Source organism: Limanda limanda, chromosome 3, assembly GCF_963576545.1.
Source record: "Limanda limanda chromosome 3, fLimLim1.1, whole genome shotgun sequence".
Classification (NCBI taxonomy): domain Eukaryota; kingdom Metazoa; phylum Chordata; class Actinopteri; order Pleuronectiformes; family Pleuronectidae; genus Limanda; species Limanda limanda.
This window is the reverse complement of record NC_083638.1, coordinates 29,537,326-29,563,455: the sequence shown is the minus strand read 5'-3', so window position 1 is coordinate 29,563,455 and position 26,130 is coordinate 29,537,326. Positions and strand designations below refer to the sequence as shown.

Here is a 26,130-nt window from a genome sequence, read left to right as displayed (position 1 = left end):
CTTTATTAATCCCACTGCCTCGGTTATCTACATGTTCTTCCTTCAATCTTGGAGCAGAATGTGTTTGTATGTATCTGCATGGGTTATAGATGGGGTCATTTCTGAAAGCCTCCGCAACAGACAACTGTCCTCCAGCTATTCTAACTTTTATCAACTCATATCTCATCTGAATTTATTATTTCACTTCTCTCATGCTTTTTCTTTTCTACTCCTTTCTGCTTCCATGTTCTTTCATCATCCTATTTCTCTCCATATTCTGAAGTTATTTCCCCACTTATATTCCTCTGGTCAACTTTTCCCTTACCCTCAGCTTTCCTTTCCCTTTCTTTTTTAATTTCCTCCATTTGTCTTCTCTCTTCTATCCAGGTTTTCTCCATCTCTGACATTTCGACTCCTCTCCTCCCCTGAACCTGGTGAAATCACACAGCAGATGTTGCATAGCCCGGTTACTGTAGTTTGACTGAGAATGTGACAATCAGCGGCAGCGGCTGTGTCTCTGGGCTGACAACTTCTGCTCCGCTCTGCCTTCTTCTCTCCCTGTCATCTATTTGGCTGATGCCTCACAAAGAAACGTTCTGCTCCTCCATTGTGGCCCACATACGCTTTGCATAAAGAGACATGCAGCAGGGAATGTTAGAGAGAGCAGAAGCTGCAATTTATCATATCCAGAATTAAGCCATGCTCACAGTTTAGTATTATGTAACACATTAGGGTTTCTACCAGCAAGTTAGAATACGTTTTTAAAATCTCAGTATCAGCAAAAGTTGTGTCTTTTGAGTTAACATTTTTACAAAACAGTACATTCAAACTGTACTTTTGTAAGATTTTAACCAAACTTAATTCTCAACTTAACACAGTTTAGTCCATTGCATTTGTTTGACAGCTGTTAAAATAAAAACAATTGTAAACACAAAACAGCCCATGATATGCTTATAAAAACAACAACACACAGATTAAATCAGCAGCTTCTCACGAAATGTTCACTTTCTCATTACGCTTCTCAAAACACTTTGTTAAGGTATTTTGTTTGCATCAAGCCTTTATTGACGGTTAAGCATCAGAAGGGGAGAGAGACACAGGCCACTGCAGGAGGAATCCATGCATGGGGAAAGCTATGAGGCACCTCGCCTCTCCACTCATCTCTTCTTGGTACAAATGATTTTAAATTAAATACGTAGTCAAAGCAGTGAGTTTCAATGATCTGGGTGAGTAATTGTGAGGTGACATCTAGCGCCTGCTCTTCTTATGACAGGAGTAAGGGCAAAAGGTGATGGAGTAAAGTCACAGTTTGATCAAATCTGCATCCGGATGAGTTTACAAATTTCGGACTTTCATACAGGACACTGCTGTACGTGTTCAGTGTGATACTGTTAAAAAATCCTAACCACATGTTTATTACTGTTACCATGACAACCAATGACTTCAAAACCAAACCTATACCTAACTGAATAGTTTCTATGCCTCAACCTGATCCAGTAGGTTTCCAGCCAAAGACTAACCAACCAAACCATTAAAAATGTGTTTATCATCGTTACCTTAACGACAAAGGTTGATTACTCAGTGCCACTTGTATGCTACTCTGGGTCATATCTCAGCCACGATCGGGAAAAGAATCACCCTAATGTCTTTTTAGGTTGAAGGACTTTAGCATTTGTTAAGTTGAAGTAATGCAAGTTTGTTAAGAAAAATTATGAAACACTAACAGTACAATTCTAACAAAAGTCGAAGGTGTATAAAATTCAACCAGAATTCAAAGAAAAGAACAAAAATAAAAAAACAATGACAACTATGATTATATTCAATAATGCATTTGTCAAGAAGGCTTCCATAACTTTCAAGACATCTTCTACAACAAGGTAATGATACGTAATAATAATATGCAGAGCAAACCAATATTGTTTGTGGATTAGATTTACAGGAAGAAAATGGTCACATTTCTGACAATAGTGTTTGCATGTGCGAGTGTGTGAGTATGTGTGTGTTTGCGTGCATGTGTGTAATCCAGGGATTAGGTCTACCGTGGATCCAGCCAGTCATCCTGCTCTGGTCCAGCAGTGAGCCAGATTACACGCTGGCTCCAGCCAGCCAGACTCAAATCCTGCCCTTTTCACTCACTGCCTCTAATTAAATGAAGCTGAAGGGTAAAATGAACTTCTTCAAGACACAGCAAGAAAGCTCAGTGGACACACGCTCTATGAGACCATGTGTTCATGTGGTCTCACGTAGGTTCGGAGGGAGTATGTATGTGTGTCTGTCGGGCCAATCAAGCATGTTTGTGTCATGTTTGAACATAAAACACATGTAAGAGCATCTGCTACAACATTCAGTGATGTCTGAAATCTCCAAGATCTGTAGTACTGCATATGTGCTTCATCATCTGTGTGGGAAATGTATCGCATAAGAGCTACAATTTAATTTGGTCCCAATCATATGACTCTTATATGAATCTTGAACTCCATTGAAGGAAGGCACACTTAATTAATATGTATATTAAATTGCTCCACAGCACCTTTATTATTTGTGTCAATGCATCCACACCTATACTAACATGCCTGAATCGGCATATCACATGACCATGCACATATACTGGGTATGTCTGCACCCATGTAAACAGGCAGCAGATTGTCTACTCTGCATTTGGTTGATTACTTGCAAAAAGCTAGAAACAAGAAACAGGAATGGTGAACAAGGCTTGCATTCACCACTGATAGATGAGGTCGATAACATTCTCTTAAGGGAAAAGGATCGTGTGATAAAAGGGTGACTGATGTCACATTCAGGAAGTGAACATTTGCCTGATAATTTACATACAACCCTATATTTAACACCTAAAACGAGTCCTGCAGCGCTTCCAGAATACTAAGAGGCTTGAAAACGTCAATGTGATAATGATTATCTCTGCCAAGGAGGTTCTGTTTTTACCCCAGTCCATTTGTTTGTTGGTTGCTTTGATTGTTAGCAGGGTCGCACAAAAACAACTTAACAGATTTCCATGAAATTTGGAGGAAGGATGATATATGCGTCAGAGAAAAACACATTAAAATGTTGGTGCTGATCCAGATCAGGGACAGATGCAGGGTTTTTTTTCACTTTCTTTTACAATGCCAGGTAGGGTGTTTTTCCCAGGGAATAATTTGTGGATCTTGATAAAAAAAATGAGGCACATTTAGGGAACTGATATCCAAGAGATATTACCGTTGGTATAGTCAAATAGTATAGTTGTATTGGCAGTCAAGATGTCATTGGGCCTTTCTTTATCCTGAGTGTCTTGTGTTCTAGCAGACATGTGAAATGTCATGAGTCACAGACTGAATACTGTTCGAACAAAAAGTGCAAATGTGTTATTAAACATTGTATTGATAGTTTTGCATTGTTAATCGGAAGAAAACATTTCTTTGGCGAAATACAATGTAACAGGAGGTTTTCTCCGACTCACAACAGCGTCAAATCTTCCGCGTTATTCAGGCGAGAGGAGGAGCCAGTGCAGCAGCAGACTGAGACAGGAAATTACGTATGAACCCTGATGCTCGGATCACGTGATCATGTTTACAGCTTCCCGACACAAAACTCTCTTGAGATCTTGTCTGTGTCGTCACGTTTGTCATCGCTTTTTCACCAGGAGATATTTGTTTGCTTTTTGTTTTGAAAATGTGTGGGTCTAATACTAGGAGATCAGGCGGATAAAGTCTTTAGAAACTACAGAGTTAGTTACCATTGAATATATATATATATATATATATATATATATATATAAAAATAACATGCAGTTCTGTAAAAAAATTATTAAAGACAAACAAATGATCGTACTATTTACAACATCAACGTCAACTACTGTATTTATCTGTGACAGCATAGATCTCAACAATGTACAGGAAAGAAGATTTCAGCCTTCTTTTGGGAACCACTACAGGAATTGACTGGTGATTTCATCATAACGTTCAAATTCTGCACGGAGTTACAGTTGAGTCAGTGATAAAAGCCTGGTGTTTCATTTAATTGGTTGCAAAAAGCCCTTCACTTCCACCATTAAAGATCTGAGCCTCAGGATACACAGAGCATCAGGCTGAATTACACAAAGTTAAACAGGGTCGCCATGGCTCCTCTACCACTCCAAGCACCAAAGAACTTATTTCATCATCATGTTTGCAGTTAAAAGGATTTGTTGAAACACTCTCACCCCACTTCTGGCCTTGTTTACAGAGTATTTTATGCTAATGAAGACACTCTCCTTCAGTTCACTTGTTTGCCATGGATTTGAAACAAGAACTGGCAGTATGCGACAGCTAACATGCCGGATTTTTCATCTTGCACGCTGCTGTGAAAGGTTTGATTCTATTTTTAACGCAACCGAAGCAAACAGGAGCTGTATTTTGAGACTCTGCACGTCAGGCTCTGTAACAGTGAAAAGCCAGGCAGTTACACCCTGTCAGGGAACTGCAGAGTACTGACGTCTGCACCCACCACAGCCCTGTAAACGAAATGTTGTGAACTCAAATACTGCAAAATCTGCACACAGCCCCGAGGCAATAACACTGACGCATTGACTTGTATATTTGTGGGTAATACGCGGTAGCTTTTGCGGTGAACAATTGGAAGAAGGGAGGACAGTGAGACAGGCCAGGGAGGGTACAACGTTTAAATATGATGAAAGTTAACCTTAAGTCAACCTTAACTAAGCCTCAGTGAGTGTTACTGTTTAAACATGCACACTATATATTGTTAACAGGTTTAATTTTGTAAGGATAAAAATCTAAATTCTGTCCATCAGCTAGTATTTCTTGTAAACACAGTACGTGGAGCAGGAAGATATACCGTGACTACAGCTAAGACACAGTGGTATCTTCAACTTCAACTTCCAACTTTATTTGTCCCGAAAGGGCAATTAGGGTTTACAGCGAGGGCTACAGCACATAAGACATAAAACATCAAAGAACATGGACTTGTAGTACAATAGGGGATCAGCGGTTTGCTCTCTGTAATACAAACAGCCATCATCAGGGACATAGTCATCAGAGACATCACCTTGTCACTGTCACCACAACCATACAAGAGACATATTGTCTTTTGTGTTGTCTCATGTCATTGAACACTACATCACACACAGCCAAGTGATAAGCTTCTCACACCAACTCTTTCCCCATCCTGAAGTTAAATCTTAAACTAGTTAATCTCTATATATATATACATATATATACATTTCTCAAATATTTAAATACATATTATAAACAATTATATATATGTAGATTAATTCTCTAAAACAACAAATTCAGTATGAGTCTTGGCAGCATATAAATGTCTCCAGCTTAGACACAGTGGTGCTTTGAGCAAAACGCTAATGTCTGCCAACATTCTTCCACTGACAATGCTGACGTGCTGATGTTGAGCGGCTTCAATGTTTATCATGTTTACCATTCGAGGCTTTGCAATTCAATATACTGGCATTGGATAATTAGTGTGAAACACAAAGTACAAACTTAAGCTAACGAGAATGAAAATGATAATTACTTGTGCAGGTATTTTTTCATAAAACCTTTACAATTAAACATTTAAAGAATTGATCCGATGATGGTGGAGGAAGACGCATAGCTAAGAAAAAACTGTGAATAAACACAGTGGTTTAATTAAACCGTCTCAAACACGCCTGCTGATACTGCACTCCTTTCCTCATTCTGTAGCTGCCACTGCCAATACTGCAAACACATCCCTATTCATATTTGCAATGCCCCGACAACATGAAGATGTGTGTTTAGCTGTAGCAGCTGTTAACAGCTGTAACAAGGTTCACAAATTCCCTTTAGCGTGAATAAAAATACTAATTGCGACTTCATTTGAATTCAATCTCATTTACAGTTGCAGTGCCTCAGTGAGAAACACCCTACACCATTGTTAATGAGCAAAATGGGTGTGAAAACAAACTGGGAGTTGAGATTAAGAGCTCAGTGTTTATGGGCTTATTAGATCATTTGCCGCCACAGCGTTAAATAAAAGTTTCTTCCAGTGCCATAGGGCAGGTCCTTTTTTTCTGATTGTGTCAAGTGTTGTGAAGTGAATCACCATCAATTGAGAAAGAGTTTGCCTCTTAACCAAACACAGCATGAACTCACTCACGCTGTTACACACAAACACCACAGGGATTTTGCCTTCTGTTCAACGGCACAGTCTCAGAAGTATACACCTGCTCTATCCTCTTCCACTTGCTCTCCTGCTTTCCTTCTCACAAAACATCGCACCAGTCTTCATTCACCATGGCTACACATGACAATTAAATCTTAGAATGTTTCATGTTTTAAGTGCTTTTTGTCTACTTCTTGACATTTATTTGACAACGTCTTTGAGCTTCTTTGCAGTCGGCTTATTAAGAGCATCAGCTAAGAAAGCCTGATTCATTGCGTCATGCTTCTTTCCAACACAACAACCAAACAGAACACAGCACATCCCACAGTCTGCAGCTACTTGAGTCTGGAGGCCAGGTCATAGACCAGCTCGGCTGCCGGAATGGGAATTCTCTACGTCTGGCAGAAAATAAAAAAGTTGGCATAAAACTAGTACCAAAAGATGTTTACTGATCTTGATGCATCAACAGAGAGCATTCTAACCCAAGGATATGTCTCACTGTCTCTCTCCACCTGATACTTCTCCAAGCTGCAAGATGAACTATCAAGTGCAGAGACTTACGCACACACACATACACACACACACACACACACACACACACACACACACACGTAATCACCGTTCAAACATACTTCTAATTTCCTGACACTATTCTTAATTCACCATAATATTTGATAAAAAATTTTAAATGGAAAATATGTAATGTCTTTAATGGTGCTTATGTCCAGTCTGTGTGTGTCCAGAACAAATATGTCAACTGAAATGACAATCAACACTGCGGCATATAAACTGTGATAAATTACACACTATGCATCCTATTGTGGAGGCAAACACTCTAGGTTTATCATTTTGTACCGTGCAAAATATTGTTACACTAAATTTACACTTTTTTAAAAGTAGGTAAGAGCCTTATATCTCAAAGTAGTCACTCTGGACTGTCAGTTTGTATGTACATGTTCTCTATTGGTTATTTGTGATCACAAGGACAAGGTCATGATTCAGACCAGCCGCCTTGAGTTTGAGACCTACACTGCACTGTTCTCCCCAACTTCGGCTGTTCAATCCCCTGTTCCGCTTGTGTTGAGCCGTGGAGAAACATTGCTCCTCCACAGAGCAAAGAGAACTGAAAAAACATTTTAGAAAAGCAATTGGAGAGAAACACCTGAAAGAAACAGAGGGACTCTCCTGGCACAAATAAAAATACAAATGTCCTTCAGTGTCAGATGAGCTACCTGTACTGCTTCAACTTCAGTGTCTCAGAATCATAGACACACAGTAATACACACATGTACACACATGTACTACCGTACAACATTGTTCAAATTTACCCTTTGCACTTTTCGTTATGTTTTGTCCTGCCCATCATTCCCATTGTCCCAGACTGACTGGACTCTTTCAAAATTACATATTTGGATTCAGTCAAATATAAACACCATAATCATTTTGCCAGTGAGGGGGACAGTGAAGAATTAAAAACTGCATGTGATAATCCTTTGTTCAGCAAAAAGCTAAAGCAGACTGGTTAAGCACAGTGTGAAACCAACTCAGTACATATTGTGAGCTGGCTCAGACCCACATTTGGATGCCAAGTTTCAAGATCACGTTTTAGTCAAATTAAACCAAGAATGTAATTTCACCAAGGACATGCATAGAGGAAACACAGTTATGTATGTAAACTGTTTCACAACATTGCATCATCACGTTCATCTTTGTACTTTTCACCAACTTCTACAAAATACTGCTACAGTCAGGGCTCAACTCAATAAGGGTATGGCAACTTAAAAGAGCCACTTTGCCGCCTCCTCCACTGCATGTCACTCCGGTCCCTTTAACACTGAGTCCTGACTGTGTGTCACATTTCGTGTTGTTGTACTGAGCACAAAATGTTGACGAGTCATTTTTCATGATGTGTGTGTGTTTGTGTTAGTTGACGGGTATAAACACATTTTATCTCGCTCCTGGTATTTCACATGAAGGCCTGATAGGAATGCTGATTTTAAAAATGATCGTGAGTGAAGTTCATCTCATGAAAACTAATTTGTTCAGTTCATCGTTCACAAAAAATACATTTTGTCCATGCAAAACACTGTACAGGGAGCCACTGCAGAGGGGCTGATGAGCTGCATGCAGAGCCGACCCCTGTCCTTAATGATGAGGTAAATAACTAGTTATATCTGGTGTTTTCAATTTAATGTTAAAGGAGGAATTTTACCCAGAGAAAAACAGGCTGTTGCGATCTCAGGGCAAGCAAACATAAACCATTCATGATGATACTTATAATGTAACTGCATGCATCATGGGTGAAGCAACATATCATTCGTTGTATCACCTTAAAAAGCTACCAGGCACTTACCCTCAGGCTCTGTTTTAGATACACTGTTCATTTTCAACTCACCGGTAGCCGTGCTGTGTGTCCACACACACTCCACCGTTGAAGCAGGGGTTTCTGGGATATGCGGCGCAGGGCTGATGGGACAACTCTCTACCTGTGCAGGAGCACACAGCGGTGGATTCCACTGTCACAGATACAAGGCTCATAGTCCCACAATCCACCACTGTGGGTGTGTCTCGGACATTCAAAACGCTTGTGCAGCCCCCGGTCCCGGCACACTCTGAAGAGGGACACTCATCCGCCCGCACCTGGGACACGCTGACCTGCAGGAATGACTGGAGCTGCATGGAGAAAGACAGAGAAAAGAATGAAACACAAGATGGCACTTTAATAAAACTTGTTTATTTTATTTAAGGTGACCTGAACTCCACAGAAAAGATACCCTACAACACAGTCTGCACAAGCATCTCTACTCACCATTTTGCATAATTTAGTCTTTTAAAGTCTTTTAACAAAAATCCCTCACCAGCTTCCCAACCACAAACAGAGGTATGAACCACACTGTGGATTTAATACAGTACTGGAGCTTATTTCACAGCCTGATCAGAAATCCATCCTATCACAGCATTGATCAATTTTTATTTCGAAGAAATTGTACTGTCTTGATTCTTGTTGTTCTTGGTTTGTACCCTCGGGGTTGAATGCACTTATTGTAAGTCGCTTTGGATAAAAGCGTCAGCTAAATTAAATGTAATGTAATGTAATAATGTAATGTAAGAAATTGTTGTTTAAAGCAGAATATAAATCCTTTCTATTATTCATATTTGTATCCTGCTTCTTTTTGATCATTTAAGTAACTGCATGCGTGTTTTACTGGCATACTTGGCCATAGCTTGTCAGTGTCCAGTGTATACTAGGGACGGGAATCGGCAGGAACCTCCCGATATGATACTATACGATATGTATTGCGATTCTTTGGGTATTGCGATTCGGTATTATGATTTCCTGCGATTTCTTTTGGTTATTTTTTAAAAAATATACTGGACCAAGGAAAAAAGTTGAATCATACCTTCAAATACAACACAGTCAAATTCACTTAGAGCTTTACAAGTTTTATTTCAAATATTAACATTAACTTAATGACTGCCAGGCAGCCAATAGTTAAATAAATAAAAATGTGCCCTATTATTGTATAGCCCCTGTCAACTGCACACATACTGACAGATTAAAAAATGTATGCCACTTAGGCTACTTTTAAACAATACATAAAAGGTAAATTAAATAGAATGAATAGAAGTTTACTTAAAATATTAACTTTGAAATAAACAAAAAAGTAGGCTATGCTTCATTATTGTTTGCATGTAGGCTATGCAAAGCTAGTGCTTGGGTATGTTTAGAGTCTTGTGCAAAAACAAGAGCTGGTCAACATGCTCTGGGGTGATGTTGCTCGATTTGGGAGGCAGCATGGCGATTTAAAATCGTCATTCACAAGAATCGCGATTTGTAACTGAATCTATTTTTCCCACATTCCTACTGTATACATCTACAATTCTGTCTTAAATTCTGTGTTTCAGAGATAATAGTTTACTTAAAGTAATAGTTTACCCAGACTACCTTGTCTGTATGAGTGAATTTGGAAAAGGAATGAATGAAAATCCAGGGACTGACATGCATCCAACATGTGACTCTTTGACAAATAGCCCTCATTGCTCCGTAACGTCTGGCTAATGTAGTTTACACAGACCAATACACACATGTGCATACGCACACCCTGACAAACAGCACAACGATAATGTGGAAAGTGCAGGTTCAGTTAAGGAATGCCTTACACTACAGTAGGCAGGTTAAATAGAAATCAAGCTGTTTTTTTCTGCACCAATTCCTGAAAAAGTGGGCTAAAGGGTGATGAGCTAAAAGGAAACTATGCCTCTCTAGGTTGAGCTGTTTGATAAAGTAATCGAAAGGAAAATGAAATGGAAATTGGATATGTGTGTGTGTGTGTGTGTGTGTGGATGTGCTTGCATCTGGTTGTGCTGGTAAGAGTGACACTGGTCAGGTAGCTTTACACTGACTAAATACAGTCTTGTACTCAAGCTGAGGAGGCATGCCTTGGGGATTGCATGCATGCATAGACCCACAGGTTCACACACACACACACACACACACAGACAGACAATGTGTAAGTGTTGAACCGAAGCAGAGGTCACTTGATGCTCAATGTTCTGGACTGATTGGACCTCATTCAGTGTGATCGGATTGTGTTCAGTAACCGTGCACTTCACATCTACTCCACTTGTTTCCCTTGAAATGGCCTGTGCTGAAGAGGCTGCAACTTTAATACAGGTTATGTTTTATGGATCACTGTTATCGCTGAGTGATTCTCGCATCGCTTGAACCATACACTTGCCACTACCGGCTGTGGTCGTTTTTCAATTCAAAATCACTGGCTATCATTCGACCAACATGTGACATCAATGCTCCTTTTGATAGTCAGTGCTTCTATTCATTTTTTTCCCAAGACTTAAATGTTGTGAGGATATATGCAGCCTTTTGTGAATTTATTGAAACAAGTGGGAAGGATGAATGGTTAATGAAGAAGAGGGCTTGTTACTTCATATATGTATATATCTATAAACCTTCCTCCCTCTGCTTACAGTGCCATTCCATTCTACAAGACTGTGGCAACCCTTTGTAACACACTGGGTTATGGGACAGTGTAGTGATTGGAAAATGTGACTACAGTCAAGGTTGGTGTTACAGGAATGCTTATTAAGTGTCCTTTTATTAGATTGGCTGTCCTGCAAATCAGTCTACTTGTGAACGGTGTTAATGTAATGTGTCTCTAGACTACTCACAGTCATAGTAAATCTCTCAGCCTTTAGAAAACTCAGGAACTAACACAGTCCACAAAGAGGTGTTATTAAAGTATGTGGAAAACATAAATGTGGTTTCTGTATTCATGCAACAATTTATTTTGGCTTTTTAAATGCCAATATTTTATCTAAAAATATTATGCCAAATAAATGCCGGGAAAATAAAAGTGAGTCTATTGTTGCACATATATATCCGATAAGCAACACCATCTGTTGATATAACCCAATATGGTAAGTGTAGTAAGCATGTAAAGTCACTTTTTTATTCCATTTAGGTAATCCGGTAAATTATTAAAAAGAAAATCATGCTGATATTTCAGATTGTCATTTTGTAAGTGAGAATGTGTTTTTTAACCTGCACATCTGAGGCTGTATCCACAAACATGAGGAAGGAACAGAGACAATAGTACATAACTATCTTGTTGATAATGAGGATAAATGGGCAGTGAAGTTGACAGGTCTAATCATACAATAAAGACTCTATTAAGAACTGGAATCAATAGTTGTACTTTATTTTATATAATAATTCCTTCTTAATAGACTGTAAGCCTACAAAAGCAAAGGACAACATGAACAATACGCAGCCTATTCACATGCTGATGGTTATTTTTTATTTTATTCAATAGTTTGATGTTAATGGAGGAAAAACAGCTTGCATCAGTTTCTCTGATATATAAGTCTCTGTGTTGGTTGCCGTGTACATTTAACAAAAACCAGCAGGCAAGCAAAAATCAATGGAAGTGAGCAAAAGAACCAGAAAACCCACCTGGTAAGAGGAACGACGTTTAGCATTAGCTCATTTAGTTGACTAGTTTAAAATATTCTAAGAGGAGAGTTCGCCTCCTGGTGTTTATAGCACAGGCCAAGAGGCCGGCATGGGGAGAATCGGATGAGCCTAATTTCCTCTGGTTGTGCTACACCACTGAGGAGTGCATGTGAGAAAGGTTGAGAGCGATGTGTTACTGCGAGTGAGGACACACACAAACAGGGTTCCTCAGACAGGTGAGTTCCCTTTCACTTGCAACTTTTTTAAGTTATCACAATAACTTAAAAAACATTATCTCTTCTGCTTAAGAATCTCTTAAGCCTCTTAAAAGTCCTACTCCTCCCAACAGTTGTTCACCTTCGGAGCTTTCTACAGGGCTGAGATGCTTTGGAGATAACCACTATCTTTCCCAAGATCTAGTCTAAACTGTGAGGGGGAATTCTCAGGAAATTCAATCCACACTGTACGACCCCTGGTGTGTGCTGTGTATTATTCAGCCGCTGTGAAGTCAGGAGGAACACTGCTAATGTGAAAACCAGCAAATATGGCATGGTTGTTTACAGATTTAATGTAGCAGATAATAGAAGATATAACCATGTTAAACAGGCGTGTGACAGGGAAACCTTGAAAAACAGGATGATGCCTCCGTCCACAAGTAACGAGGGCTCACTCAATCATTTTACGAGTAGGAAACCAGAATGAATCACTAGCCACGGCCTTCACAGTCAGTCGAGCTCTCCACTCCTCAAAACACCAGATGAGGAGATATCATTTGGTGTTTCATCCATCCAGTGACGTTCAGAGACGTGTAGAATCAATGCAAAAGTCCATTGAAGCTGTTCTGACAGATTGCAGTGACACCTTGCTATACCTGTCTGTACAGGTTGGGAGGTCTGGCAAAGGAACCTCACCATCATGTATCCATAGCACTGAGAATCAAGTAGTATTAAGGTTTAAAAAAATGTATCAGTGGTTTAAAGTAAAAAAAACTGCCGCTATCAGTATTTCTGCTGCCTCTCTCTAGAGCTGCAGACAGAACAGGCTGTTTTTGCCTGCCTCTTGAGCCCCTCCTCTGATTGGCTAACTGCACATTGACTGACATGCAACCAGGCCGCATTTGACGATCTCTGGCTGTAAACACAGCTGAAAGTCACGTTGGTATGTTTGGATATAGTTATAGAAGAACAGCCACATATTTAAAGTCGGTTACAACAGGATGTTTCTGAACGGTAATTTACACCATCCTCTTGTTTGTTCAAGTTTTAGCAGGAGAGTCGGCCAATGTAGGCGTAACGTCCCAAGTTACAGTACGGATTTACACTACGGAGTTTCAGTCCTGAGTAACGTCCAGGTTACACAGCCACACGGTACGTCAGAAAAAATAACGTTTTTAGGAGGAATGTGCACAGACACATTCTCTTCCTTGCACCCCTCCATGTTTGCAGTGTTTCTTCAGTGTTGTTTGTTGTGGATAGCCTGTTGCAGCTAACAAGCTGCTAGCTGTCTGCTTGGTGTCGTGGTCGGTGTGGAGGGGTGGTGGTTGAGTTGACAGGGGGGGGGGGGGGGGTGGGTTCGGAGGCAGGACTGGTACCAGCTGGGTGGGGATGAGAGACGAGAGCAAACCCATATGACATCATACGGGGGAGGAAGTATGAAACAAGACGTTTCAATAACATTTCTAGAATGGACTCGGTGAAAAAGTCCGTGGAGTGACTGTTTTCATACTTTGAGGGTCCCTACTGACCCCTTCAAGTTATTACAGATAGCAAAAACCCAGAAAATGTATTTTACAGAATATATGCCCTTTAATGCTTAATACTAATTTAGTTTGGGTCACTGTGACATTAACAGAACATGAAGGGGAAATACAGAAGCAGTGTATTTAACAAACCTTTGACGACAAAGGTACGGAACATGTTGAACACACATTGACACGTTTCCTTTGGTGTTTTTCTACCTTTTTTTTAATCATGAATAGTTGATTCATAAATAGCTGATGAAAAGCATTGGGATCAATTGTAACAGGTCAATTAAGAAGTGAATATGACAAACTGAATTATAATGTTTAGATTCTGATAATCACCTTAATTTAATACTCTAAACACTAGTGGAGTAAGACTTTGCAATAGGAAGCCAATGTTGCTCGCCTCAATCAACAAGATGAATACATTATCATAAATATCAAACTCAAACTTTTGTAAATGAAACCCGTGTGTTTGCATCAACAGGGTTTCTCCTTGCTGCCATCTTCTCAGCAGGAGATAATGCATCCTTGGAATCTCTGACATTTAAAGCCAACAAGACCCAGTCAGGCAGTGAAGAGCAAAACAAGTGGGGGGGGAGAAGGAAGGGCGAAGATGAGGAAAAGGGCGACCATGTTCGGGGGGTGGACACGAGGAGGCAGGGAGCACAGTCAGTAGGGAGATATCTGGGGATAAGGGCGGCCGTGGTGAAGTCGGCGTCATGCTGTCTGTCACACGGTTGGTGGCCAACAGAGATATTTATCTGAAATAACCATATTCAGTGTGAAGGTAAATTACTACATTGGTCTCACCATGCGGAAGACTTCTTAATGAAGACTTTTTTTCAAGCCAGTCAGCCTTTGTTGAAAGCCAACAAAATATTCAAAAAGATTTACACACGAAGAACGCATTTAATTATATTTATGATTTTGAAATATTATTTTTAAATTGCTTTATAACCAAGAAAACACGTAATCCCACGTTTTAGTCTCTTAACCCTGGTATGGCTCAAAGGAAATCAACATGGCCCATTCTGTTTGATGAAGTGCTGAGGGAAGGCAAGTCAAGGCATACACTGGAACTTTCTGAGGCAGAACAGTGTGTATAGAAAGCAGGACCAGAGGGACGTATTGTTCCTTGGACTATTGTTACAGTCCTCTGCACTGCCCTCAGGGCCACATTAATATAATGTCAAGATGAACCTTGGTATCTGAGCGCCATACCAATGATTTTTTAAAAGTCAAAATTCAATGTGGTATCATTAAAAGTCAAGTGGAGCGTGCTGGATTGAAAACACAGAGGGATAAGTTCCATTATTGAGGTAAAGATGGGAGTAATAGAGAGATATAGGGAATAAAGATTTGTTTTAAATCTCCTACATCTAAAGTATTACTGGAGAATTGAGCACATTAATAATAAGCGCTGCTCCATCTTCTGCATCCCCTGCCTACCCGTTCCACCCACCGCCTCCGCCCCTTTCCTTCCCCGTCCACCAGCTAACCCCCCGCTCTATTTCTCCAGCGCTCGTTCATCCTTTCCCTCGCCACGCTTCACATCTCATTCTGATCAATGTCTTCTCCAGAGAACCTGGCTGAATTCAGGTGAAACGCTCGGCACTCTCCTCACAAATCACACCTGAAAGCCTTGGCTACCTCTCCGCTTACACGTCTTTCCTCTCTGCTTCTCTCTGTGGCCACACTTTGCTCATTTTAGAATAAAAAAAGCTCCTCTACTCTTGCATGCTTTCCTCCCCGTCTCACCTTTCTCTCCTTGGCAATGGTCACATGAAACAAAGAAAAGACAAACACCAGGAAGGGAACTAAAGAGAAATGCAAAGGGTAGATCGCAGTGAGCTGGACTGAGCACTGTGAGCGTGCTGTTTCTCACCCAACATACACATGCAGACAGAGACTGGCTCATCATTCATGTTACTGCTGGTAAAATGCATACAATTTGACTCTTTGACAATTTGTCTCTCTCTCTCTCTCTCTCTCTCTCTCTCTCTCTCTCTCTCTCTCTCTCTCTCTCTCACACAAAAGAGTGCACGCTCTAGCTCCATTCGCACTCACTCAGGTTCCGTACTTCCATTCAGACTTTTGAAACGTGAAATGAGGTCTGACTGAAGCCAGCGGCCAGTGTGCGCCAGTGTGATGAAGTGTAATGTTTGAGTTTCACCAACTTTCCCCTATATGGTGATGATGTGCGTTTTAATGTTCTGAAATTTTGCTAATCCTGCTCTACTTGGTAGAATTTAATTTACTCAGACAATTTCCGATTAAATATAGGAAGAACTATGTAATTTGACAGAGCACAGCCCTGGTGGGATTTTTTTTGACAGCAGCAGCCACTATTACAGCCATAATCCGCACTGTGCATTTCTGTAAGAGTCAAATTGGGTTGGATTTAAAAGGATGTTCCACACTCGTGGACTATGAATAAAGTAGAAAAAACATTTTTTTTTTGGGCTGACCCAGAAATATCTGTTCAGGACAATAGCCTGAATCAGGCCAAATTTCCCTGTGTCCTAAATAACAGAAATGGTTTTAGGTGGAGGATGATACATGGAGTGTAATATATATCACTGACAACAAGAAGTGGTCACAAATGTTCACCACAGGTGGCCTACAAGCTGTGGCTTTGACAATATGAGATGGTCTTTTGGAAGAAAGGGACGGGGGTTGGTATGTATCAGTAAAGGATTCTGTGGTAACCTATCTGTAGCTGTATAGGAGTGTGAGAACAACACAAAAAGAGCTGCTACTGAAATGTTAATACGAAGAATTGAATATTGATTTTACACATGATTAATTGTTTTTCACATTAATGCATTGCTTGTTTTCTCGATTTGAGTAATCCTCACAGATTTTCGTTAACTACACAAACACCCAGATTTTAGAAATCACATGGATGTTGTCACTTCCTGTCACAAAATGCAAAATTATCATTTTGAAAAACTTCAATCTCTAATCATTAAAATTCTAAAATGAATGTGTAACATGACATTGTGTGCTTAGGACTTAATCTGGAGGGTATTCTTAACATCTGTCTAATCTATCCTCTGTATGATCTTCACTGTATTACATCACGGGTCTCCTCTTTAACACAAAGTGGAGGTAGGGGAAGGAAAAAGAAGGATATATCGAGCAATGCTGAACAGATCATGAAACCAAACCTTCTAAGGTCATTATATGGGGACGCAATTTTTATTTCATGCTTTATATTGGACAAGTCTGGATAATAGATTCAACAATTAAAAAAAAAAAATGCAATAACATAATCATAAGGATATTTCAAACCACTTGAGAGTCCTCATTCTTTCAAATTGGATCTTTTGAAGAAGAAGTGACAGTCATCTGGGCCTGATCATTTTAGTGATACTATCCCTAATTCCACAAAATGACATGGTATCAACTGTATGATAGATGCTTCTTCCTCCCAGGCGCATGGTTGGTACAACAACAAATGTTGCAGAATGAGAGGTGAAATGAAATCGAATAACGACCTGATGTGTAGTGTGACCTACGCCTGCGGCTCTTGATCGACTGAGAATCTTTTAATATAAGGTTGAAACCGACTGAAATATTGTGTCTTGCTATAAGAGAGTGTGAGAAAAGGCACAGACGTGTCAGAAGTACAGTGACACATGTTCTGCTGTTTGAATGTGTATTAAAGTGCACTGGTTTTGAAATATAACAGCGATTTTGATTGGGAGTTTCTATATTTCTATCAGATCAACTGTGTACGAACCACAGCCCTGTATTTACGGAAGACCACAATTTCAAAGGAACAAAAATAATTGGACACAAAGTTACATGAAGTCACCAAACTTTTCAAATATTTGTTTTCAAATCACTGGCAGCGTGTGACTGAAGTATCCAAAGGTAATGTCCCACAGACCAAAACCATAGGCTTTGCTTCTTTCAGGGACTTTTTATCGTCGGAGAGTAAAAGAAATGGCCGTTTGGACTGAGGTCTTACGAGTTAAGAATCTTCTGCATCTATGTTTTCTATAGGTTTAGGATCATTATGTCGCTATGCTGTCTTAAAATCATAGTACTCCATATAAAAAAGAGAGCTCTGCAATTCCCCCACTATCGATGCGATCAGCCTCAAAAGCCCTTCATCCTCAGAGTCATTGCTTCCTTTTGCATCCAGTGCGTGGGAGATAAGCCAAAGCAATGGAAAACATGAAAGTGTATTAACACTGACTGCACTACAGGTGTGATTATACCCTGAGGTGATTTAACACCTGCGGTGCATAGAGTGGTTCATTTAGACAGGTGAGAGCAGCTCGACTAGAAGCTGCTGGGGAATAAACAGCTGCTTCCTGGCGAGGAGAGTTGTTCACACAATGCTTCCATACCCAGAGGGAGAATCACTCAGACTCAGTGCTGGCACTTGTTAAAAACAGCAGAGTGGGCATTTTGAACCTACTTTTGATCTGATTCAGGTATCCACAATCCACTACCTCTGTTTTCCTTCTTCTTTGCATGTATACCTCTGCCAGCATCCAAGACTGCCAATATAGACTCCATGATTTATTTTCTGCTGAGAAATGACTATGAGGGTGCTGACGGCATGCTGAGTCGGGTAGTTAGCAGGTACAGCTATGAGGCTTTAACTCAACAATTATAATTGACGAGTAACCATGAGACAGCCAATAGTAGTCAGAATCTCCCAGTTAAAAATGCATGGCTGTGAAGTGGCTCCTCCTGTGAGGAAAAAGACTAATGTTTGCTAGAGCTGCTACGATGTGGAGCTGTAGATAGTAGAGTTGTAGGACACGTCCATCAGATACATGTTTTACATCGTCAGTTTGTCATTGGGAGTCAAGGTTTAGCATCAATAAACATAATGGCAGTAGTAAAATAGACCTGTCTTCAACATTGAGTGTAATTACATGAAATTAAAGCAAAATTGCTCCATTTGTCTTTTTTTCAGTTGACCGTTCAAAGACTGACTGGTTTGAAAATAAGCCCAAAATGGTGAGTGTTAACTTTGCTTCAACAACTGAAACTTTTAAATCTATTTCAATCTTTTTTTCTAAGCAGACACAAATAATGTTGTAATTATGCCTCAAAGATGTTTGATAATATAATCAGTGGCCTCATTTGCGAAAGTAAATGTGCACAAAGAAAGCAACTCTGCCAGAATTTCAAATTTAATCAAATTGAAAACTTTTAATCATATGCTTCCAAAATACTTCCAAAATTAAAAGACAAATAAAAAACTTATATATTTTGATCCTTTAGAGAATGGAGTATAACACCTGTAAAATATGTGCGACTTTAGTAGTATTGAAAGATATGCATGTGTCAATCCCATGGTTTGTGTACACTCTAGTTATGCAGTCCCTGGAGTGTAATTTCCAAAGAGTAATCGGAATGCAAATCACAACAGATCTGCAGCAGACAAAGTGTTACTAAAACATTAACAGTCGCTCTCTTTTATTCCCACTAGGCAATGACAACGTGAGCAAGCATGCACAATACCAACAGACTGAAGCAACTCAATGGAATTTAGCACTTATTAATTTTGTTATTCACACATGCGCTTTCCCTACAAGGACAGGAGAAAATGTGCTAAATTTCAGAAAAAATACTGTTTTAGATTTACTCCCAGTCATTCAGCCCTAGGTCTAATTAAATAAATGCTGTTGGTGTGTGAGAATGTGTGAATGAACTGTAATAACATAAAAGATGCAGTTGCAGGTCGCCTAAATCCTTCAATAAATATATAATGATGTGTAAGGGCTTATAATGTTTTTTCATTAATCTATCAATGTGTATTGTTTGCACTTAAATGAGATATGATGAAATTGACCTGAATCCACCTATTTCACTGTTGATGGTCTGGAGTTTTCCTTTTCTTACAGCAAAGTGGTACAAAATAAATTGCCAGGACAAATGAGCATAAATATGTTGAGAAATACACACTTCTGATGTTTTGAGGTTGTTTTTTTGTTGTACATCCGTTACACTCGTAGGTAACCGAACATGCTGTCGCCAATCTTATCCCCTTGAAGGTTGCGAGGAGGTATATACATATGTAGTATATATAATATATATATATTGTTGAAGATTTTGTTGTTGGTGTGCTCTTAACTGTGACAATGACGTCATGACCTTTGATCCATCACGCTCATGGATCTAATGAGCATGCGCAAAATAAAAGTGAACTCTTACAGCTCAAATGGTACCAATGTGTTTGTGTGGATTCGCCTAGCATTTTTCCTACTATTACTATGTTAGCGTCAACATATATAATTTCCCATGTATTTTCTTTGTGTATAGATAACCTCATAAGATATAATTGTATCTTGTCTTAATAGTGTTAGTTAATAGTACTTTATATGTTTCAGGAATGTGTACTTAGTAACCAGACTCAGTCTGTAGTCTTATCATGCATACTCTACTTACTATCTGAGCACAAGGGCAACAACTAATAATAAAATTTACATTATTTATCAATCGGCTGTCAATTATTATTTTTGTTTATATTATTTTGAATTCGTTTTTCTAAGTTTAGTACTTGAAGTTAGTTTGTGCAGTTTGCAGTATACTATATATTTCTGTGTAAAATTGACTTACATATTTATTATTGGAATTAAATAATTACCTACTATTTCACTAAGAACTGGTATTCTGCAATTTTTGTTAAATCCTAGTGGGATGGGTACTGAAAACTGAGTATGGCACAGCACAGCCCCACCAAGAAGATTTTTCACAAGCCAGCACTGACTATACTGTATTTTAATAACAAAGTCTGGCGGAAGAAATGTGCAAGGCAGGCAACAACATTGTTGTTTGCACAATTTACAGTGTGGCAGGCATCCACATATCGGACAAACAGCGCCATCTTAAAAATAATTTGAATACTGATGCAGCTATGTTTGCATACTATGTTGTGTCTCGGTTGTGTGTCTGTGTTGGACCAAGACAAAGTCACAAATTCCTTGCCATTGGCAGAACTAGCTTTTTTTCAATTTCCAAATGTTTTCATCCACAGGTAAGCCAACAAAACAACCTGGTTGATGGCAATTCACTGTGTCTACCTTGCTAAAAAGATAACAACGACCTACCTTTTGTTTGTGGGCAGCCAGATAACCGTGGATTTTCTCAGGCTGGAGGAAGGACGGGCCGCCCTGCACAGCAAAGCGAACATCCAGCATTCGCTCCCTCACATCTATTAGGCTAAAGATGTTGACATCATCAGGTGGAACAGATAGCATCTCGGACAGGAAGTCCACCAGCAGCTCGTAGCGGCTCCGCTGCTTCCCCCTCAGTTCAATGAACTCCTTCGCTGTGATGTCTGAGAAAAACACACACATATACACACCATTGGAACTGTACACTGTATATAACGGCCTTAATATTTCCACATCTGATCAAAGATACATCCATTTAGCCCAAATAGTATGTAAAAAAAATGGAACTAGAGACTGGAGAGGATAAACTTTTGAATGTTGCTCACTTTATCTGATCATTTTTTTTGGTTTGGCAGATTAGTTTGTGAATGTACTGTCTTCCGGAGTATGCGTGTGTGCATGTCCATGTGTGTGTCCTTGCAGGTGAACTAAGCGATTTGCAGTTGGATTTTCGATTTCTAACTGTGACACTTAAACGTAATTACACTCTTGACAATCTGTGGTGCTGTGTCTAATCATGCTCTGTGAAAGGCAAAAAAGAAAGATGGAAAGACATTTCAGTCATGTTTTGTGTCCCTGCAGCAGTCCAGCACGTCTGAGATGTACTGTATGTTAGAGGGCCACATTTCACGGTCATGTTTAAATAAACAAGGACACCATTAAGATCAACTTCAGGTCAAGTTTCAAAATAGTTCTTATGTGTCATTAGGGCTGAGATGAGGCCAAGACTCATCAGTTAAAAGCTTTGCTCAGGTTACAGGAATTCCAAGCTGATTGATTCCGTTCTAGCCTCACAGAGACATTGGCTCCTGGTCAGGTGCTTAGTTGAGCTCTATATTACACACAGACTATCTCTGAGTATTATATGGACAAACATGATAATAACAAACTTGTTCTCTGTTGCTCGTCGACCAGCACTAGAGACAGCAACAAAAACCATAAAGAGTCAACTTTTGAAATTGCAAAACTAAAGGAACCATAGGTTTGAAGGATGTGCCAGAGGAAAGGTTGGTTTAAATTTGTCCAAGGGAAATAACCCGGGAAGAGAGAGAGAACTAAAGTCTGTGTGTGTGTGTGTGTGTGTGTGTGCAGCTATCAGAAGGAGAGACGATTGAGCCTGTGTGTCTAAATGAAAGATGTCATGGGTAACCCCCGCTGGAACAATAATCTTCATAATAGCGGGTATGGCATGATGCATTTGTATTTCCTAATCTACTAGCCTCAAAGTGTTGAGAACGTAATGAGAGCATCAACCAAAACACACAAAACATGAAGTTTCCCAGTCAGCTTCAAAATTTTCCCAGATTAAATCTTAAATGAAAGCCACACTTGAGACAGACTAAAAGAAAGCTAAAGCTAAACATATTTTCAGTATGCTTTTAAAAACCATATGACCAATACAGAAGCAATTACTTTGTCATTGCAAATGAATTGCTCATGAATTATTGTTGTATTGTAACATTCAACACTTTCATGATGAGGCAAGAGGAAAATCGAGGAGTTCACCAAAACCAGACATTCATCCTCTGCGTATGGATGTCCAATAGCTTTTTGAGATATTACAGTCTTGTTCAAAGTGGGGGACATTGGCCACCCCCTTCCACATTTTTTTAGATAATGAGTTATACGTCCATCATTTTTATGATGGACGTACATGGCCATTACATTCTGCTGGGGGAAAATGATGAATGGTTTTCACTTGGATGTGTTGTTCCTTTTAAAATACGGCCATATTATTTATGATGAAAAAGGTGACAGATCAGATTCCTCTTATAGATTGCTCTTACTACTGACACACAGGGACATCAGAGGGATGTATAGTGTATAAAACATGGTCCCCTCACAAGGTGAGGTTGCACTTGGGTTTAGTCACGCAGGCACATGTGTACAGCACTCACTAAGTGGCAGCCAATACTCTTCAACACGTCAAAAGAAAATAATGTGAGTGGGAGGAAAGCAAGTTGGAGGGAGCTTTTCATCCTTTATTCAGCTGTTTGCAATGATGTGCCTAACTTTGGTGTGTTGACAGTCCTGCCTGTTATATACTGTCTTCTACAAGCGCACTGAATGCAGATTTTAAACCACAGCCTGTGAGAATATGATCCAATGTCAAATATTCCCGACAACCCCGTGACAGAGAGGCAAAGCAAGTGTCAAACCATGAGTGTGAAATAATTTTTGGTTGCAGCACATGATTTAATTGTCATTGTGTACATTGGGCTTCATGCAAGGACATTTTCTGATTTACCCTTCTTTTCTACTCGTACGCCAGGGACACACCGGAGGGGGAAGTGCCTGATTCACAAGTGACTGACCCACACACGCCTATAGATTTGAATTTGAAAGAGTTTTAATGACTTTAAATAAATGTATATATCCTATGCATTAATTTTAGCTTCAAATTTATTAAATGACCTACAATAGGTCTAGACCACAGGACTTGTGTTTGATTTGTGTTTGCACCTACCAGAAAATTAAAAATTCAAAAAAACTGGGGAATCTGGCTAAATGTACTAGATAACCAGTTCGCACAACTTAAGAACAAATCTGTTTGTAGGAATGGTTTCTGCATGAGATCCGTTGTATTCAGTCTTGTGGTGCTGCACCTTTGATGTGTTCCAAGGTCTAATCCAGTGTTTCTCAACCTTTTTTCAGTGATGTATCCCCTTTGAAAAAAAATACCCCCTAACCAGCGCAAAGCATTTTTGGTTGAAAGAAAGATGTAATACACAGTGCTGTGCCATTAGTGTCTGATTTATTAAACTTTGTACCTAGACACTTTCACATTTAAAACTCCATCAATGTCCATAACATTGCTCATTTGTAGTGGTCTCTCTTGAACTTTTTGTAAATAAAAAGATATAAAAATAACTAAAGACTTATTAAAAAATAAATAATTATCTCAATTATAAATAAAGATTTGTGCACATAAACATAATTGGTAACTCAAAGTGAACTCTTTTGGGATCATGATAAAGATATGTTCTTAAACCGAACTCATGAACTTGATTATAGATAAACACTTCTTCACAAAAAATAAATCATTAACTTAATTTGAAATAAAAGACTAGCTCAAAATAAAAAAATTTAATATTTATCATCTTAAAATATCTTCTTTAAGGATTTCTGTTTGCCTCGGGGAGGCTTTTCGCATCGTGTCTTGAGATGACCTGAATTCAGAAAGTTTCCTCTCAAAAAACTCAGGTGGCTTACCAACATGACTTTCATGTTTTGTCTGGAGATGTGCTGACTTCATGCCACTGTTGGCTAATTTCTCCCCACAGAAAAAACACAATGTGTAAATAACTCAATCTCTGTTATTGTTAATATTGTGTAAGTGTCTTTCAGTTATTTTATTGTGAAATATTTGCTCGCTTTAAGTTCAGACACTTTAATTTCACATGCTTTTATTTTGACAGGGTACTGGTAGAGACTCGGACATCTTGTCATGAATCTGTAACTTCACAACGGAAAGGTTTCACGTTTTAGAGACCCTCCAAAGAGGCACAAGCTCTTACGGTGTTGTTTAGAGAAGGCTCTCTGCTCTGGTTTCGCCTTCTTTGACACTTGTCCCTCCGTGTTTTCAGCGGCATTGCTGCTGCGCTTTGATCCTGACTCCATTGTTTGAGTTTTCAAGGCGGCAGTGATGACAGGTGATGACAGGTGGCGTGTGCCAGGTTGGGTCAAGCCATCGGTATGGGCGAGAAGGAGGGTTTTTAGGATAATGAAATTGAATAGCCTACTGAATATAAAATTCAGTTCATGAACTTACAATTATATTTTATTGAATATTTATTAAATAACAGTTTTTAAAGGATTTTTTAATGGAATGCTAATTTTAAATATATTTAAAAAAAATCTCAAGTACCCCCTGGAGTACCTTCAAGTACCCCCAGGTGTACGCCTACCCCCATTTGAGAACCACTGGTCTAACCAATGCATTACAGTGGAGAATTTAGATAATAATCTGCAGATTAAAATAAAATGAGGCTTCAGCAACATCGGTTACTCAAATCAAGTCTCCTAAAGTTACAGTAAAGTTTGTTACAGTAATGACACGTGGCAACATGAGTGTGTGAATGTGTACCCTTTAAGATGAAGATCAATTCCAAGGACTACCAGAAACTAAACTTTGTAACAAATTCAACAAACTGATTCCCAGAGATAGAAATATGAGAACAAATACACACCTACTCCAAAATAAAAGGGGTGACCGGGGTGAAAAGGTTTGTGAGCGTGTCCAGGGAGACAGTCCTGGCATTAAGAGACAAGACAGGGGGCTCAGAGCAGGCTCTGTAGATACAGCGTGAGGGATCGAGGCTAGTGTCAGCTCCCATCAGTCAGTCCAGCGGGAGAAACAAGGACACTGGCAGACAGAGAGACCTTCAGCAGGGATGGGGGCTGGGGTTAGAGGGTAGTAACTCCTAACACATAGTGGCAGCCTTTGCACCTGGCTTTGATCCAACTACACATTTCACCACTGCCTGCTCCTTCCCAGAGGCTTCATCAGAGTCGGGTGTCGAGGCGGTGCAGCACAGACACGCACCTGCCTACAGGCTTGTGATTTCACACAAATAGCAACAAAAAGGGATCTTTATCCAACCTGTGTAGTGGTTTAGTGATGACAAAAGTGATGCAAGCTATGGAGACACACGACACAACCATCATGGTCTTTGTGTAACTTATCGTGCTTCTGCCTGAGCATGACTGAAACACAGTTGGTGCATTTTGGACAACTGAGAATGTATTTTCTTTCTGCTGTCACTTCCCATGAAGATCTCCTTTTAAATACATCTCTGCTTTGACTTCTTTAGAAGCAATCTGTAGATTATGAAAAGGTAGATAAATAGTTTTAAATATTAATATCAAATATCTTAAGTAATTTCTTAAAAGCTTTTTTTAAATCAGAAAAATTAAACTAATTACACTCAGTTGGGTGCAAGTGTACCAAGGCCAAACATGCCTACAATGACCATTTGGCTCATATAATAGAAAAAGGGAGGGGAAAAAGTAGGGTCATTATTTCCACTAAATTATACAAACTTGTTTGTATAATTATGTCTGACTTTCTTAAATCATGACCCTGAATCAGGTGAGAAGGCTGAGGTCAGGGTAATCTCCTTCGAGCAAAACAACAACTGATTCTTCCAATTTTA

General features: G+C 39.4%; 1 protein-coding gene across 1 annotated transcript in view; it reads right to left on the bottom strand.

Annotated features, from left to right (window-relative positions):
* Positions 1-26,130, bottom strand: part of si:ch211-186j3.6 (neural-cadherin) — a 295,947-nt gene that overhangs the window by 83,811 nt on the left and 186,006 nt on the right. Inside the window, exons 25-26 of the mRNA XM_061068864.1 lie at positions 20,909-21,138; positions 8,510-8,787 (exon numbers count right to left, since the gene is read on the bottom strand). Coding sequence (XP_060924847.1) covers positions 8,510-8,787; positions 20,909-21,138 — 508 coding nt within the window. The remainder of the gene's footprint in view (positions 1-8,509; positions 8,788-20,908; positions 21,139-26,130) is intronic.